At 37.8% G+C, this 15332-nt stretch overlaps 1 protein-coding gene across 3 annotated transcripts in view; it reads left to right on the forward strand.

The window, feature by feature from the left end:
- The first annotated feature begins 6256 nt into the window (after positions 1 to 6256).
- KCNK10 (potassium two pore domain channel subfamily K member 10) overlaps positions 6257 to 15332 on the forward strand; it is a 52710-nt gene continuing 43634 nt past the window's right edge. The window contains exons 1-2 of one of the 3 annotated variants that reach the window (XM_034418277.2): positions 6257 to 6362; positions 7282 to 7451. In XM_034418277.2, coding sequence (XP_034274168.1) covers positions 7400 to 7451 — 52 coding nt within the window. In that variant the 5' untranslated portion in view covers positions 6257 to 6362; positions 7282 to 7399. The remainder of the gene's footprint in view (positions 6363 to 7281; positions 7452 to 15332) is intronic. The other 2 variants (XM_034418278.2, XM_060687356.2) reach the window with 2 other exon arrangements.

Consider the following 15332-nt stretch of genomic DNA (forward strand, 5'->3'; position numbering starts at 1 on the left):
CTACATCCCTGATGTCCTTGTACCAAGTTTTAGTCATTCTATACATGGAAAATGTTAATCTGTTTATTTGGACTTTTTCATTCTATAAGCCTCTTGGCTCAATATTTACCTTATGAAGAGATGGGATTGAACTGCAGAAGATTGTTAAGAAAACTTCTTGTGGCTCTTTGCGTGCATGGGCACTTCACAAGTACCAAACTGTATCTTTAGTGACACATTTCAAAAAGTAAACTTTATTTTCAATAGTCTTGATATATGTTCGTAATTACCTAAATATTTGTTCACTAGCTATATACTGGGTTTATGTTAAGCAAAAGATATTCCATGCAGATAATACTCTGCAGAGAAACTTGGAACTTTTTGCCTAGCTAATTTGCAGTGTGAAGACTCAATGAATAAATACCAGCTATTGGACTGTTTCAGGACTTTGGACAGCTACAAGGTTTATTCTTTGGATATTTTGAATAATATGCATTAACTATTTCTGGTTAAGTCATATGAATCGTAAAATTTCCTATAACCAAATTTGTAACAACTGTACATGTTCATTGTTGAATGTATCAGTCAGGTAATTCTGAAGAATGAACCTCATGTCTGCATATTTAGTGAAAACTAATTGCCTCTTATCTGTTGACAAAATGGTGGCAGGATTAAATAAGATCTTGATTAATGTCTGGTAAATTACAGTGTAGCATAGTTATTAAATTGTAGAACTGGGATTAGAGAAATCCAGATTCAAGACCTCACTTGATCATGAAGCTTACTATGTGACTTTCTGTCAGTTACTTTCTCATCTTCCAACCAATTTCAGTTGCAAAATTAGAATTAGAAGAGCTTCCCAATTTATGTAGCCTTGAGCGCCAAGAGAATAAATAGGATATATAATATTAAATAAAAATTAACACTTTTTCCCCTAAAGTTTCTCTCCCCCCCCCATCATGTGCAAAATAAGGACACATATTCTCATGCATTTTCAGTCTTGCATGTCAGTTTCAGGACAACTGAAGGAGTCTAAAATATCATAAAAATATCTTTCATTGGAGAAAGTATCATAGCTCAGCAACAAAAGATGTGGGTTTTTTTCAGAGTGCCAAATTTTGTACTTGGCATCCTCAAATACATGTCTTAAACCTCAAAGAACATCCAGCTTGTACGAATTAGAGGCAAGATGAGTTGTGTGGTGATAAAATCTAAATTCGGTTTCCTTATATAAAATGAAAATACATGCTTTATTTGCTCCAGCACACCACAGTACCCAGTTGATCTCAACCAATTAAACAGGATTAGATCTGGTTGAAAGGGATACTACAAGAAAAGTCCAGAATTGCAAATTAGACTGGGAAATTGAAAAAAAAATAGTCTAGAAGAAGCTATGGTAATTTCTATCATATTAACAGAAGTTGAACTTGAATAAGATTCTATTCATTCTATATTTAAATAAAATTAAAATTAATTTGACTTAATTATATATTTAGTACCGTTCTTCTTTACTATTAAAAATTACAATTGAGTACAAGTTTTAGAATTATTTGAAGGTCATACCCAAGAGTTCTAAGGACTATACACAGTCCCATTTTATGCCTAAGGAGTAAACCTTGCTGAATTGAGTATGACTCACTGTACAATGGCTTCCCCATGTTTCTATTTTGCTTTCACGACTATATTCCTGAATTATTTTGCTGGCAATAATATAGACAGCAATTTGCATGAAGAATTTTGGGACTTTTGTCTCATGAATAGCTGCTTTACTACTCAAGTGAGATGATGCTACAGCTAGAAATGTTGATCTAGAAATAATAGTATAATACTGTCCATGAATAAGGTGGAATCAAAGATGATTTACAAGAAATCTTTCGAGGACCCATTGCTAAATGGGCCTAATTTTGGAATATCATTTCCTCAGCTTAATTTAAGGAAAGGATAAGCTTGGATTCTCCTTCCAACTACAGTCAAAGATATTGTACTATGACTAAAACATCTAAATAATTGTGTTTTCCATTACATCGAATCTGTGTGATTGTACAGCCAACAACCTCTTTAGATTTCAAGGGCATTTTTCTCTATTCAGAAGAAAACACTCTTTGTCCTGAAACCATAATGTTATCTTTGTATCTTATAGAACAAACTCATAAATCATTCCATCCATTAATCGTTGTTCCCTACATTACTGTTAGCAAGACAATTCAGTGTCTCACCTAAAAAATCTTTTTTCCATTGTATACCACAAATGGGCTGATATGGAGGCCATAATTAAAAGGGAGAAACAGACATTGATAAACACGTATGAGTCTTTCTACAATAAAACTATAATTTCAGGAGTATATTTTCACCTCACAAAACCAATAACATGCCACTTTAAATTGTGCTATCATTGTGTCATATCATTATCATCTTATCAGTATACAAAATTTGGAAAGATTCCAAAGAGTCATGGGTAAAATAAGTTTAACATTTTTGTTTCTTCTTGTATCCTTTGTCTTTGAAGATAGCATCCCGATTTAAATAACAGTTTACTGCAGAGGTTGACATTTATGAATTGGTCATTCCACAGCATGTCTGTTTCAAGTCTAAATTGTCAAGCAACTGATTCAAATGAGACATCAGTTATCCACTCTGGGATTTATACTTATAACATGGCTAATTAATTAACATCAATAAGCTGAAATATTAAGGAGATTTTTGTTTGAACTTTCCGTAGTTGTATCCTTCTGTTCAGTGTATCTCTCACTATATACCTAAATTCATATGTGCCTATTTGCTAAGATAGAAAAATTCAGATATCTTGGGATCAATATGTATAGAATACTTTGTGGACTCTATTGCACTTAAGTGTGAAATAGCTGTTAACTCAAGAAGACATCAGTTTAGAAAATGATTCAAAAAATATAAGCTTTTATTTTAATATCCTCACAAATTATATAAAACATCTTAGTTCACTGACTAGTTAAAACACTCTGAAAGAAAACATAGATACCAAGGAGACTTGCAGAAATGAGGCAAAGGAGAATTAGCTAATTAATTACCCAAACAATTCAAATCAACAGTCTGCATCAGCAGCTTTTGTCCTGATTAGACTGCACTAGATAGTTATTTAGTTAGGGTTCAAATATTTCCCTACAAATTTTGCATATTACAAATATTTCTAATACAAATTGAACAATGTCTGGCCAAACAGTAATTTATATTCAGGATGAACAACAAAGCTGTCATTAAAATATTCAAAGTAGGCATCAGTGGTTTATGCATAAGGATGACTATATCAAGGTATATTTTTATGACCTCTCCTTGGACTTACTTAGCACATATATACAATTTATTTTGTCTCTTTTTTTCCTACATGAACCAGCTATCTAAATAGCACCGAACCAGTAATACTCTCTTTATATACATCAATTACATTGAGTGCTTCTCTTTATACAGTTAAAACAACCCCATCCATGTACAATGTCAGTATGGTTCAGGGGATATTTGCAAAAGGTGCAAGACAAACATTAAAAAATATCAGTAAATCATCTTTAGATAGGACCTTTTTTCTATTTCCTAAAAGGATATGAAGACCATACCTAACAGCGCTGATGGAGGGTGAAACAGAAAACATGGGTGAACGGAGAATACAATGGTGTAATCAAAGTAACAGCCAACTTATATAAAAGAGTGCTACCCAGAAACATTTTATTACAATTCCCACTTGTATACTTTGAACACTCACATTTGCTTTCATGGTTCCCCGTTTACATGTGCATATTCAACTTCTGCAAAGAAAGAAAATGAACCTTTGAGGCATAAATTGCAGACAGGGCTAAGCAACCACAGAGTCTCAAAGGAACTCAAGACTGTCTCATTTTTCTGTCTGGCAAATGTAGCCCCAGAAGATCGTTGTGACTTTAGTACCAGCTGATCTCCCTTGGGGACACCTTGGTGCCAATCTGTCTTTGACCAGAAGCTAGTCCCAGATTGGAAGGAAAAAGGCAGAATGAACAACAGTGGAACCTGGAAAGAAAAGGACAGCAGGCAAACATTTACTGCTTTAAAATTCTTAATGGATGGGAAATGTGATAGCATGAAGCATTTCTTAAGGGTAAAAATTTAGATATCTACTTAATTTTTAAATTAAATGTTCTATAAATTCTCGTTTCTGCTTACTATTAATACTAATAGATTTGGTGTCCCACCCACCCCCTTCCATTCAGATATCAGATTCTTGGCAGACTGTCTGGGCAGGTCCATGCAGTTTTCTTGGCAAGATTTTTCAGAAGTGGTTTGCCATTGTCAGCTTCTTAGGACTGAAAGAAAGTGACTGGCTCAAAGTCACCTCAGTGGCTTTGTATCTAAGGCAAGATTAGAACTCATGGTCTCCCAGTTTATAGCCTGATGCCTTGGGCTAAAAGATCAAACTGGGTCTCCAACAGATTTGCAAGGCCACCTAATTGTCAAAATGTACCAGAGGCTTCCTCAATGTTCCTCGAGACTTGTGCTTCCATCCTAACTGGGGTGACCTCTTGTTTACCTCATTCTTGACCTATGTCAAGAGCCTTGGTGGCGCAGCAGACTAAAGTGCTGTTAAGTAGCACCAGCTGCCTGCAATTACTGCAAGTTCAAATCTCACCAGGCTCAAGGTTGACTCAGCCTTCCATCCTTCCGAGGTAGGTAAAATGAGGACCCAGATTGTGGGGGCAATAAGCTGACTTTGTATAAAAAAGAACACCGCTTGGGGGTGGGGTGAAAGCCCTACTAAGCAGGTATATACAAAAGTATGAAGGCTATTGCTTAATGCATTGTAAGCCACCCTGAGTCTCCGGAGAAGGGCGGCATATAAATCGAACCAATAAATAAATGAATAGATGTTACAAAAATGGACAAATGTGCTGTTTAAAAAAGCTTGCAACTGGTCAGGAAAATGTATTCCAAAACCTTTTCCTGTCTATCTACTGTTTTTGTTTGAAAAAGGGATTAAAAGAATATGGAGGGAAATGGACCAATGTAGTAAATTAATCATGATAATTAATGTTGCAATGTTACGCATGTTTACTTGGGCTCTACTGAATAGTCATGACATTTACTTCCAAGTAAGTACCTGCACAGATCCGGGCTATGCAAGTACAGGAAGTCCTTGACTTACGATCACAATGGAGTCCAAAATTTATGTTGTTGTGTGAGACATTTGTTAAGTGAAGTTTGCCCCATTTTACGACCTTCCTTGCCATAGTGGTTAAGTGAATCCCTGCAGTTGGTAAGTTAGTACCCTGGTTCTTAAATGAATGAATCTGGTTTCCCCATTGCCTTTGCTTGTCAGAAAGTCACAAAAGTTGATCACATGACTTTGGAACACAGCAACCGTCATAAATATGAACCAACTGCCAAGCAGCTGCATTTTGATCACATGGTTATGGGGATGTGAAAAACGGTCATAAGTCATAACGTTTTTAAGTGGCGTTGTAGCTTTGAATGGTCACTAAATGAATTGTTGTAAATCGAGGATTACCTAGGGAAACTCAATTTCTACAGCACCAATTTCCAGGGTGATGCTAAGTCCTACTTTCATATGTGACTTTACCTATATTTTTTCTATTTCTGTATTTATCTATACTTTCTCTGTACATGAAACCATTGGGTGCTCTTTCGAAATTTTGACACCAGTAAGGAACTCAGGAGAGTTCACTTAGCTTCACTCTGATTGCTGAGACTCAAGCTCCTGTTGGTTCCACCTTCTAACCCATGTCTCCCTTCGCACTTTCTCCGCACCTATGTTAGACTTCTAACAAACTACTTTAGACTTCGCGCCTCGTGGCCTTTTAGCTTATTTGTTTGCGCCACCACTACAGGGAGGAGGAAAGAGTAACATGGCGTCATTCGTCTGGACTACCACGCCAAAACGTGTCTACTTCGCGGGTTCATTGTACCGTGCGAACGCAGCCGATCTCCGCATCGAGCAATGTGATTCTAAAGTTCTCGACCGCTCCGTCCTAGGTCTCGTCTCCGTCTCTTCCTACTACTAGTAGTATTATTATTTTATTTTTATTTTTTTAATTTGATTTATATGCCGCCCTTCTCCGGAGACTCAGGGCGGCTTACAATGCGCTAAGCAATTATTATTATTATTATTATTATTATTATTTACACGACAATGTGAAATCACAGCTGCCAATCCCTTTAGCCGGTCTTGGCTTCGTACGCATCGAGTTTGCAGGAGGAGACCCCTCCGAGCTCGGAAGTCTGTCCCTCGCCTTTCCCCCCACCCCACCCCCGAAGCGGTATCGCTGCTTAAGACCGCTTCCCCAACCCAGCCAAGCGCGTCTCCGCTGCAAAACTCCACCTAACAACACCGCAATGCAATCTCCTCCTCCAGGCGAGAAAGCGAGCCAGTAAGTAGCCAGCCACCATCGACGCCCCCCCTTCCAACCCCCCACCCCAATAATGCAATCGGAGCGCGCCGCCCTCTTTCCCCTTTGGCTCCCGAGGCCACCGACGCTCCGGCCCCTTCTTGGCAGCCCCCTTTTTCTCTGCCAAGCGAGGTCCGTCCGCGGGACTCTTGAGACTCGAGGCTGGCTGGACCAAAGGCGAAGAAGCGGCGAGTCTGTGTTTCCTTCTCCGCCTAGTTCGCGCTTCTTCCTCCTCCTCCTCCTCCTGCCGTCGTCGCTGCATTTATATAGGATGAGCTCCTGCGCCCTCCCACAAGCCATGCGGCTGCAACTCCCTTCGGCGAGCGGATGACTTTTTTTTTTTTTCTTTTCCTTTTTTTCCCCGGGTCCAAGCTCTGCCCGGTCTCGCGCGTCGTGCACGGCTTCTCGGTTCCTCTCCGGCAACTACTGCTGCTGCTGCTGCTGGTGGTGGTGGGGCGGAGATGAGCTTGTTCCATGCGTTCTCCAGATGTCTTAGCAGCCCACAGCAGCCTGGCTGGCAGGCGAAGCTCTCCTGAGTGGCTGACTGGCGCGATTCCCGGGCACTCTCGGCTCTGCATCTGGGCTGAACGACGCGTTCACGTGTGCGCCGCCAGCCCAATGTGTAATGCTGCAGTGGGCAACCGAGGAGCATCTGCAAAAGGACAGGAGGACCCAGCTCTTGGAGCCCAGATAAAACCAGGAAGCGCCTTGAATCAGACTTCCCCTTTTTTCTCCCGGGTTATTTTTGCCCTTCTCTGTTATTCCAAAGCTCACTTTGGCATTTGCCACCGTTGCCACTTGCTCTTCAGAACTACGCTCCCTTCTTCCCTTCCCCGTTTTCACCTGTATTTTATCTTTGCCTGGCAACCACTACTTTATTTTTCCCTTCCTCTCTTGAAAGGCGCCGTCTTCCCTCTGACCCGAAATTAATTTGTTTGTTGGCTGCAGCTCTGAGGGCAGGAAAAAAATTTTTTTGGGAATTTATTTAATCCTTCCCTTCTCCTTGTGCAAAGGAAGCAATGAAATTTCCAATCGAGACTCCAAGAAAACAGGTGAACTGGGATCCTCAAGGTTGGTGTTGCTTTTTCACTTTTTTTTCAGTAAACAAACAAACAAATAAGTAAATACATGCAGCGTTTCTCGCTGTCCGCCTTCGCAGCTGTATTTGTCCTTGTTATTAACCCACCCATCTGATGCATGAGAGAGAAGAGATTTGGCTGAGATTTGGGGGAAAGCTTTGTTGTTAATTGGAGCTCTGCCCTTCTCTCCCCCTCTTGTCTTAGAAGGTGGTCAGTGTTACTACAGTCTTGGGGACTGCAGGGTTGAGGGGTGGGGAAGTGGAGAGGGAAAAACTTGTCTAACTGAAAAAAAAAGCAAACCAAAACAGAAAACAGAAATGTGACATCACTTCTCTGCCCCCCCCACACACATACTATTTTTAGTCCTTCTGATACAGACTTGTCTTGGGATAAAAGGTCTAGTGGGAGGGAGATTCTTTTATCTTGGTGCTGGCTTCTTTGTCACTTCTGGTGATCTTTGTCTCCAGTAAACAGAGCAGTAGACAGACCGAGAGAAGAGCCATTCTTGCTTCCTCAATGACAAATGTCTCTTGGCAGCTAGATGGGATGGAATCTGACTGCAGTGGACTCCCGTTGGGGTGCCCTGATGAAATAACAATGCTTAGGAGAGACTAGACAGTCAAAATGTTTTTCATCCCTCTTAACAATGGAGTAGCTCCCTCCAAGCTTGGCGGATGAGTGGGCTTAATTCTGGGCTCAAGAGGAAGTGGGGGAAAAAAGTGGAGGGGTAAATATATAGAAGGAGGCTAATGTGTGCCTCTCTCTTGGGTTCTGCTCTGTAAAACAGTTGGGAGTTATTTAAAATACACCAGTTTGCATGCCTGTGCATGCACACTTAACACAAATGCTTGTTTTTAGGTTAAATGTATATTTTGGTTTTTGTGTTTTTTTTTCCCTGCAGAAAGTGGTAGACATTATCTCTGTGGATGCGTAAGGATCGCTTCATGATTCAGTCTAGGCTGAATGTCTAGGATTTTAACAACAGCAACAGCAGATGCTAAGATGCTTGCAGTCCTAGGAAGACTGACAGATTTATATGTTTTCTGAAAGACTGGGCTTGGCTCCCTTTTTTTTTTACCATGCCTTTCTCACCCTTTGTTTAACTTGTCAATATGCTGAAATGGACAAAATACCCAATTTTGTGTTGTCTTCAGATATAGCAATGGATTTCATAGCAAAAGAACCGAATCAGATAAATATTCCAGATATCTGAATTTGAAATAGACAAAGGAAGTACATTTGTTTCCAGTTTCATAGTAACTTATTTTCACCTTAAGAGATGATGAAATTGACGCTGATTCTAACATCATTATTGGGAGGGGGGAGGTGACACAAGGGAATTTGCTATTTTCATTTGCTACATTTTGTCGTTGCAAAATAAATAAAATGAAGTATATCATCTCTCAACATTGTTGGTGGTAGTGATGTCCTCTGTTCCGCCAAAGACCAATTAATCAGTTTTTGAATAGTAGGGCTTCTCAAGCTCAACAAGTGGTGGATTCCAATTGCATTAAAAAGTTGAGATAGTAAGTAAATATTCCTATAATGTGATTATTTCCCTAATGTGTGACTGAGTCCATTCCCATATCTATGCTGATACCATGTATTTAGTTATGAAGTAATTAAAAAAAAAGCAGGCCATATGAATGAAGTTCTTCTGCTAACACAAAAAGCAAACAACTTTAGGTTCCTTTCATACAGGAGTAGTGATATTTTTGTCACTTTTCTTTTGCCACTTTCACAGAACCAATTAAATAGATCTGTAGCCAGTTGTCACCAGTGATCTGAGCCATATCTGTCAGACTACCTTAAATAACATCTTGAAAAAAAATGTAAGAGAGGGGGTTCTTTTATGTGTGTTTTTTGAAACCATTCATGGTGTTACCTTTAAATAGTTTTGAATTATGCCCATTGCCTTCTCTGGTGGAGACCAGATGTTCTGGGACAAAAGAATGGGTCAGTTCAGAGTCATAATAATGGTTTAGACCTTGCTTTTTCTTATACGGGCAGATGCTGGGCCAAACCCTCGTGGGCACCTGATTCTGGCTTGAGTTCATTGTTGATGGAGTTGCAACACAAAGCTCTGTTTCAGTTTAAGGTGATCTAATGCTCTTGCAGTAGTACAGAAGAGCTGCTTTTATTTTTTTTACTGCACGAATGAGACATCTTTTATATGACTAAGATAATAATCATTAGTAGGATAGCAGAAACAATTTATGCTATTTTCCCCTTTTTTCTGAGCCTCTGGAAAGCTGTTCTAGGCAACTGGGAGCAGGGAGGATTTATGAAAACTGTTAGAAAAGATGCAGGGGATCAGAAGAGGGTACTCCCCATTTTCAGTGGCAGAATCTCAGTTTCTTGTCAAAAGGAAGTAAATGTTTCATTTGTAAAAAGAACACTGGGTTTAATCCATGAAATGAGAAAAAATTCAATGTTTAATACAAACTTACTGACTTTTTTTTTTAATGGAAATGCTTGGATTACTAGCCCTAGGTTTAATTTTAGCTTGAAATCAATATGATGTAAATCCTGATTAACTACAATGGGTTTGTTCTACATATGGGTATATTGGGGTCCAACCCTATGTACTTTAATATGATATATTGACAACAGCATACATTTAGCTTTGAAAATAGTTACATAATTGGAGTCATAATTTTTCAATCGAATTAATGTGTACTTAAAATCTCAAACTTCACAAATCATTTGAATGTGAGTAATTACAAGAGTTTTCTTAAAGTAAGAAGACTGAGTTTCTGATTTAAAAAATGTACCAAATTGGTTTATTTATCTATGTTCAGTACATTTAGATAGTCACAATTATGGGATAATAAATCATATCAGATACATTGGGATAACATTAAACATAATTACCAGCTGTTAATCTGATTTGGTATCCCTCAATAGATGGAGCAATGCAAGTCATATTGCATTTCTGATATGATGTTAAAACACCCAAATAGAATGAACAACTCTGAATGTTGATGTTTTATGGGTTCAGCTACTCTAGTTTTCTGACTGTGTGTTATGAAATTTATGCTATTCTACTATTTTAATATGGCAAATCATAGGTTGTTTGATATATCCACAAAATGTTTAAAATATTTTAAGTTTTAATGTTCAATAATTGCAAGATATATGCTCATGTTAAAATTAACATTTTTAAATTAATTATTAGCTGTTTCATTTTTTGCCCAGAGACATATGTAAATGGAACGTGATACTCATGAAATGTAATCATTCAGCTTTTACTGAGTTCCAGAATGAACTTGTATTTATTTCTGAAATTTACCGTATATAGCTGCCCATCTCACAAACTTTGTATATATTGGGTAACAAACTGTGTTTTTCTCAATGTAATTGGGAATGGCCCTCCAGGCGTGACATATAAAATATTAGCTGATGACTGTTACACTTTTACACAATTGACATGAATAGAAATAGGGATGTAACAAGGTAAGAAAGGGAAAATTCTTAAATCAACTGACTGAAATGTAGAGAAAAATATTTTTCTAAATTTAATTTGAGAAGTCTCCATCCCTGATTTGGTGTTTTGGATTTCTGTAAAAGGTTATGGTTGTATATCCTGAGAATATAAGATACATAAGGTTGCTATGGTAACACCAGTTATTTATTTGGGAGAATGAGTCTTCAGCCTTAAAAAAAGTTATTGGGATTGAAAAACCAGTCTACTCATTCACAAGCAGCACCAAGTATAATAGTTCATTATTTTATATTTCCTTTTGTTTTGGGGAAGCCGTATGATAGGACTGGATATACATTCATCCATAAAGCATTACAGTTTTCACAGAAAACTAGTTTATGGTAGAAAGCCCCATACAACCTTATGACCTACTGAACACAGTGATAATAACATCAGCTACATGCATAAAATGAAAGAAACTGACTTAAACTAAATCAGATCATTGTTCCATGAAACCTTGCTCCTGAAGATTTTTTTATCCTGCCTGGAGATATCACAGAATTACATCAGACTTTGAGATGATAGAGATACTGTAGCTGGCCCAGTGAATTACTGTAAAGAGAAGTTATGTGAACCAGGAAGCAACACTACATTCATTAGCATCCAATCCCCTTTTTCTTGGTAGAATCATGTCCAATTATGACAGGAACATGGCTATAATGTTAGTGATATTTTCTCTTTTGCCCCCATAATTAATGAATGCTCTCAAGTTACAGTTGCATTTGCTAGAAATTACCTCAAAACTAACCTATTTTCATTAATGTCTCCTTACATCCAAGGAAGCTTATTAAAAATCTAATCAGAATGCCCACATGAGATAAGAATTGATAGAATAAGAAATAAGGCAGGTTTGAAAAAAAGGAGGACTGCAGTAGTGCTGAGTTAGGAGCTGATATACATCCAATGGACAGAATTTGAGTAGCTCCTGAGTGCAGAAGATATAGATTTGTGCACCAATATGGGAACTGCACAATGGACACATCTGGGGCATAGTGAAAAATGTCTAACAGCAACACAGTTTGGAAAGTAGTTATTACTGTTTGTCATTGCATTGATTTCTCTATCAACAATACTGAACAAGTTAAGTCATGACTATCAAACATCAAAAATATATTCCAACCTATCCCACCTTCTTTACATGACTTTCCAACCTCCTTTACATGGCTGTCCCATCTCCTTTACATAGAAAAACTTCATCTGAAATGGAATCACTGCTCAACACTGTTTGAATATACAGCCAAGATATTGCAATGGAGTTTGGACTGGACCAAATGCATCACACTCAACATCACCAGGAGAAAAATTGTGAAAATTGAGGGAATCAAGATGCCCCATTAAAATAACATAAAGAGACTGGATGAAGATGATCACTACAAATATGTGGGCATCTTTCAAGCTGATGACATCAAGCATATTGATGTCAAGCATACTGATGTCAAGAAGAATGTTAGTAAATACTTAAAGAGAGTGAAGAAGATCTTAAAGCCCAAACTGAGTGGTGGAAATACAATCAAGGTGATTTTTATCTGGATAATTAGATATACAGATGAAAAAACTCATTCAAGTTGAATTAGAAACCCTGGTTAGTAAGAGCAGAAAAATGATGAGAATCGTGTTCTTCATCCATGCAGCGATCTTGATGGAGTCTATTTATCAAGGATCATAGGTGACAGGAATGTTGCACATACAGAAGACAATCGAATAAGAAAAAAGGCCATTGGAAGAATAACTAAGGATAGTGAAGTAGATGCATTGAAACTAAAACACCACAAAGGTTTATTGAATATCAGAGAGACCAAACTGGCCTATAAAAAAGACCAGATGAAGAATAGAAAAGAGGCATGGCAAGGCAAAGTATTACATAATTACATTAAAAAAAAAACACCCTACCAAGCAGTAAGGCTTCACAATGGCTAAGAGTAGGAAAGTTGAAGAACAGACAGCTAGGCTAATTCTGGCTGCGCAAGACCAAGCCTTAAGAAGAAATGCATATAAAGCCAGAATTGTGATGATAGCAACAGACAGCAAATGGCATCTCTGCAGGGAAACTGAAGAAACAGTGGATCACCTAGTTAGCTACTACAAGAAGATCACACAGGCTGATTATAAACAATGGCATGGCAAAGTAGCAACAATGGTACACTGGAATATCTTCAAGAAATACCATGGTCTGCAAGCAAGAACTAAATAGACAAAATAATAGAAAATAAAGAAGCTAAAGTGCTCTGGGACTTTAGAAGTCAAATGGACAAGCATCTGCCACACAATACCTCAGACTTAATAATGTTAAGAAAGACAAAAGCATTTGTTTACTGGACATTGCAATGCCCAGGCACAGCAGAATAGAAGAGAAAGAACTGGAGAAAAATCACAAAATGCAAAGACTTGCAAATAGAAGTAGAACAATTGTGGCAAAAAGAAAGCAAAGATAATAAAATAGTAATAGACATCTTGGGTGCAATTCCAAAACATTTGTAACACCATTTGAGCACCTGACAATCCACACCTGTTGTTGAAATGATAAATGTGTCCCTTTACATGGCCACCATCCTTGGATTTGAATAATCCATACTGGGCACTAATTTTTAACCAATCTTATATAGTATCTGAAATGTATATTGTTTACTTTGTTTCTACAAAGAAGGACAAGAAAGTGGGATATTGTATATATTTGAAGAAGAGCTGAATTGTTATGAATTGGAAGATACTCTATCACATACTCATTTTCTTTTACATGTATGCACATATTCGTCAGTATTATATTCACTGTCATATGCAATGTAATATTCTTAAGTTAGTTTTACAGCTCGAAAACTAAACCTTGAACAGATTCCTCAGAAATCAGGTATGCCTAATTGTAAGCAATAGTAAACAACCTGGCAGACCTTCAGCATTACTTGAGTACACCAGTTTAGCCTGAGGATTGTACTATAGTGGCTGTTCATTACGAGTAGTGTGCCCTTGATAATGTGAGGTCCAGCATACTAAGCAGGGCAACCTGAACAAATGCCCAAAATATCAGCATGGTCAGTGAGATTGCTGGTGATCTCAGTGTTAAGATTTCTTCACTTTTTTTCCCTTCACGACTCTTGATGCCTAAATTATTTGTAAGGCAGTTCCAGATCTCACGTATTTAAAAGAAGCAGGCCAATTTTTACATTTTTATTTTGTTACTCATGAGGTCTCAGGTCACAGAAATAAATGAGAGAAATTACACATTGACCATGTCATAATAACTGTGCATCTGTTGTTTACCAATAATTCAAAGTGACCTCCCTCCTTACTGGCAATTTTATTTGGGGGTAGAAATTGAAGTATAGAATTGGTGACAGGTGCTAAGCAAGGCCCCTTTGTAATCTTAGTAAAGGACCAACTAGTTCAAATGCCATAGATATTACTGCCTTCTATAAAATCTATTATTTATTTTCTGCAGCTGGGGACATGTTTTGCCCTCTTGCCTCTTCTGTAGCAGTGAGGCTAAGGGTTTAATGTAATGGATAAATCCCAAAATGTTCATATGTCGGGGGTTTGTATGGAGTGGAGCAATTTCTTGCAAACAATCAATCAAGTTGGTGTGTTAGCTTTTTTTAACTTGAACAACTGCAGAGGAAATTGCTCATCATTCTCTTACTTGAAATTTATCTCTATACAAGAGTTGTGAATAACTCCATCAAGTTGCCCATTTATTAATCACAGGTTTGGACATTATTCTGTTCTATTAATCCCTTGTCTACATTTGGATAAAAGCAAAGTTTGGAGAAGGGAATCTTGGAAGAAAAAAAATATTGTTGTGAAGCAACAAGTGGCACTGCTATAGTGATGCTATCCCACAGGACTCTTCTATGCCATAGGTATAAAATACTCTGATTTAAGGGAGCTGGGTAGAGCTCATATCCCAGAAGAACTGACTCAGACATTCTCTCTTCTGGGAAGGTAAGCAGAAAACTGTAATTCTTGTAGATATCTGAATTACTTTTTAAAAGTGCTATTTGCTAATTTCCCTCTAACTTTCCTTGAAGATTCTCAATGCGATTCACGTAAAAATAACAGACTTGAGCTCTAGGATGTTTTCCATGAGGAGGGCTCATAAATCTTTCCTTAAATTAATTTGTAAGAAGGTCTCAAAAACTATTTTTCCAAACTCGCTTTTCCCAACTCCAAAACATCCAAAAATTCTAAATCGGGATTGCCATTTGCTCAGGATAATCACAACCTATTTGGAAAGTGCTAGCTTGGAGAAAGCCCTTATAGGTTATTATTTTTAGAAAAGCAATTAGAAAGGGAAAGAAACCTACCAACTTCATTCACTTGTTTGAGTTAGCAAAGTTTCATTGTCATTGCTATGGTGGATGCAGTAATAGCTGCATTTAATTAGTTTATAAAAGGTTG

This window comes from Pantherophis guttatus, chromosome 1, assembly GCF_059756535.1.
Source record: "Pantherophis guttatus breed Tessera chromosome 1, ASM5975653v1, whole genome shotgun sequence".
NCBI classification, from domain to species: Eukaryota; Metazoa; Chordata; class Lepidosauria; order Squamata; family Colubridae; genus Pantherophis; species Pantherophis guttatus.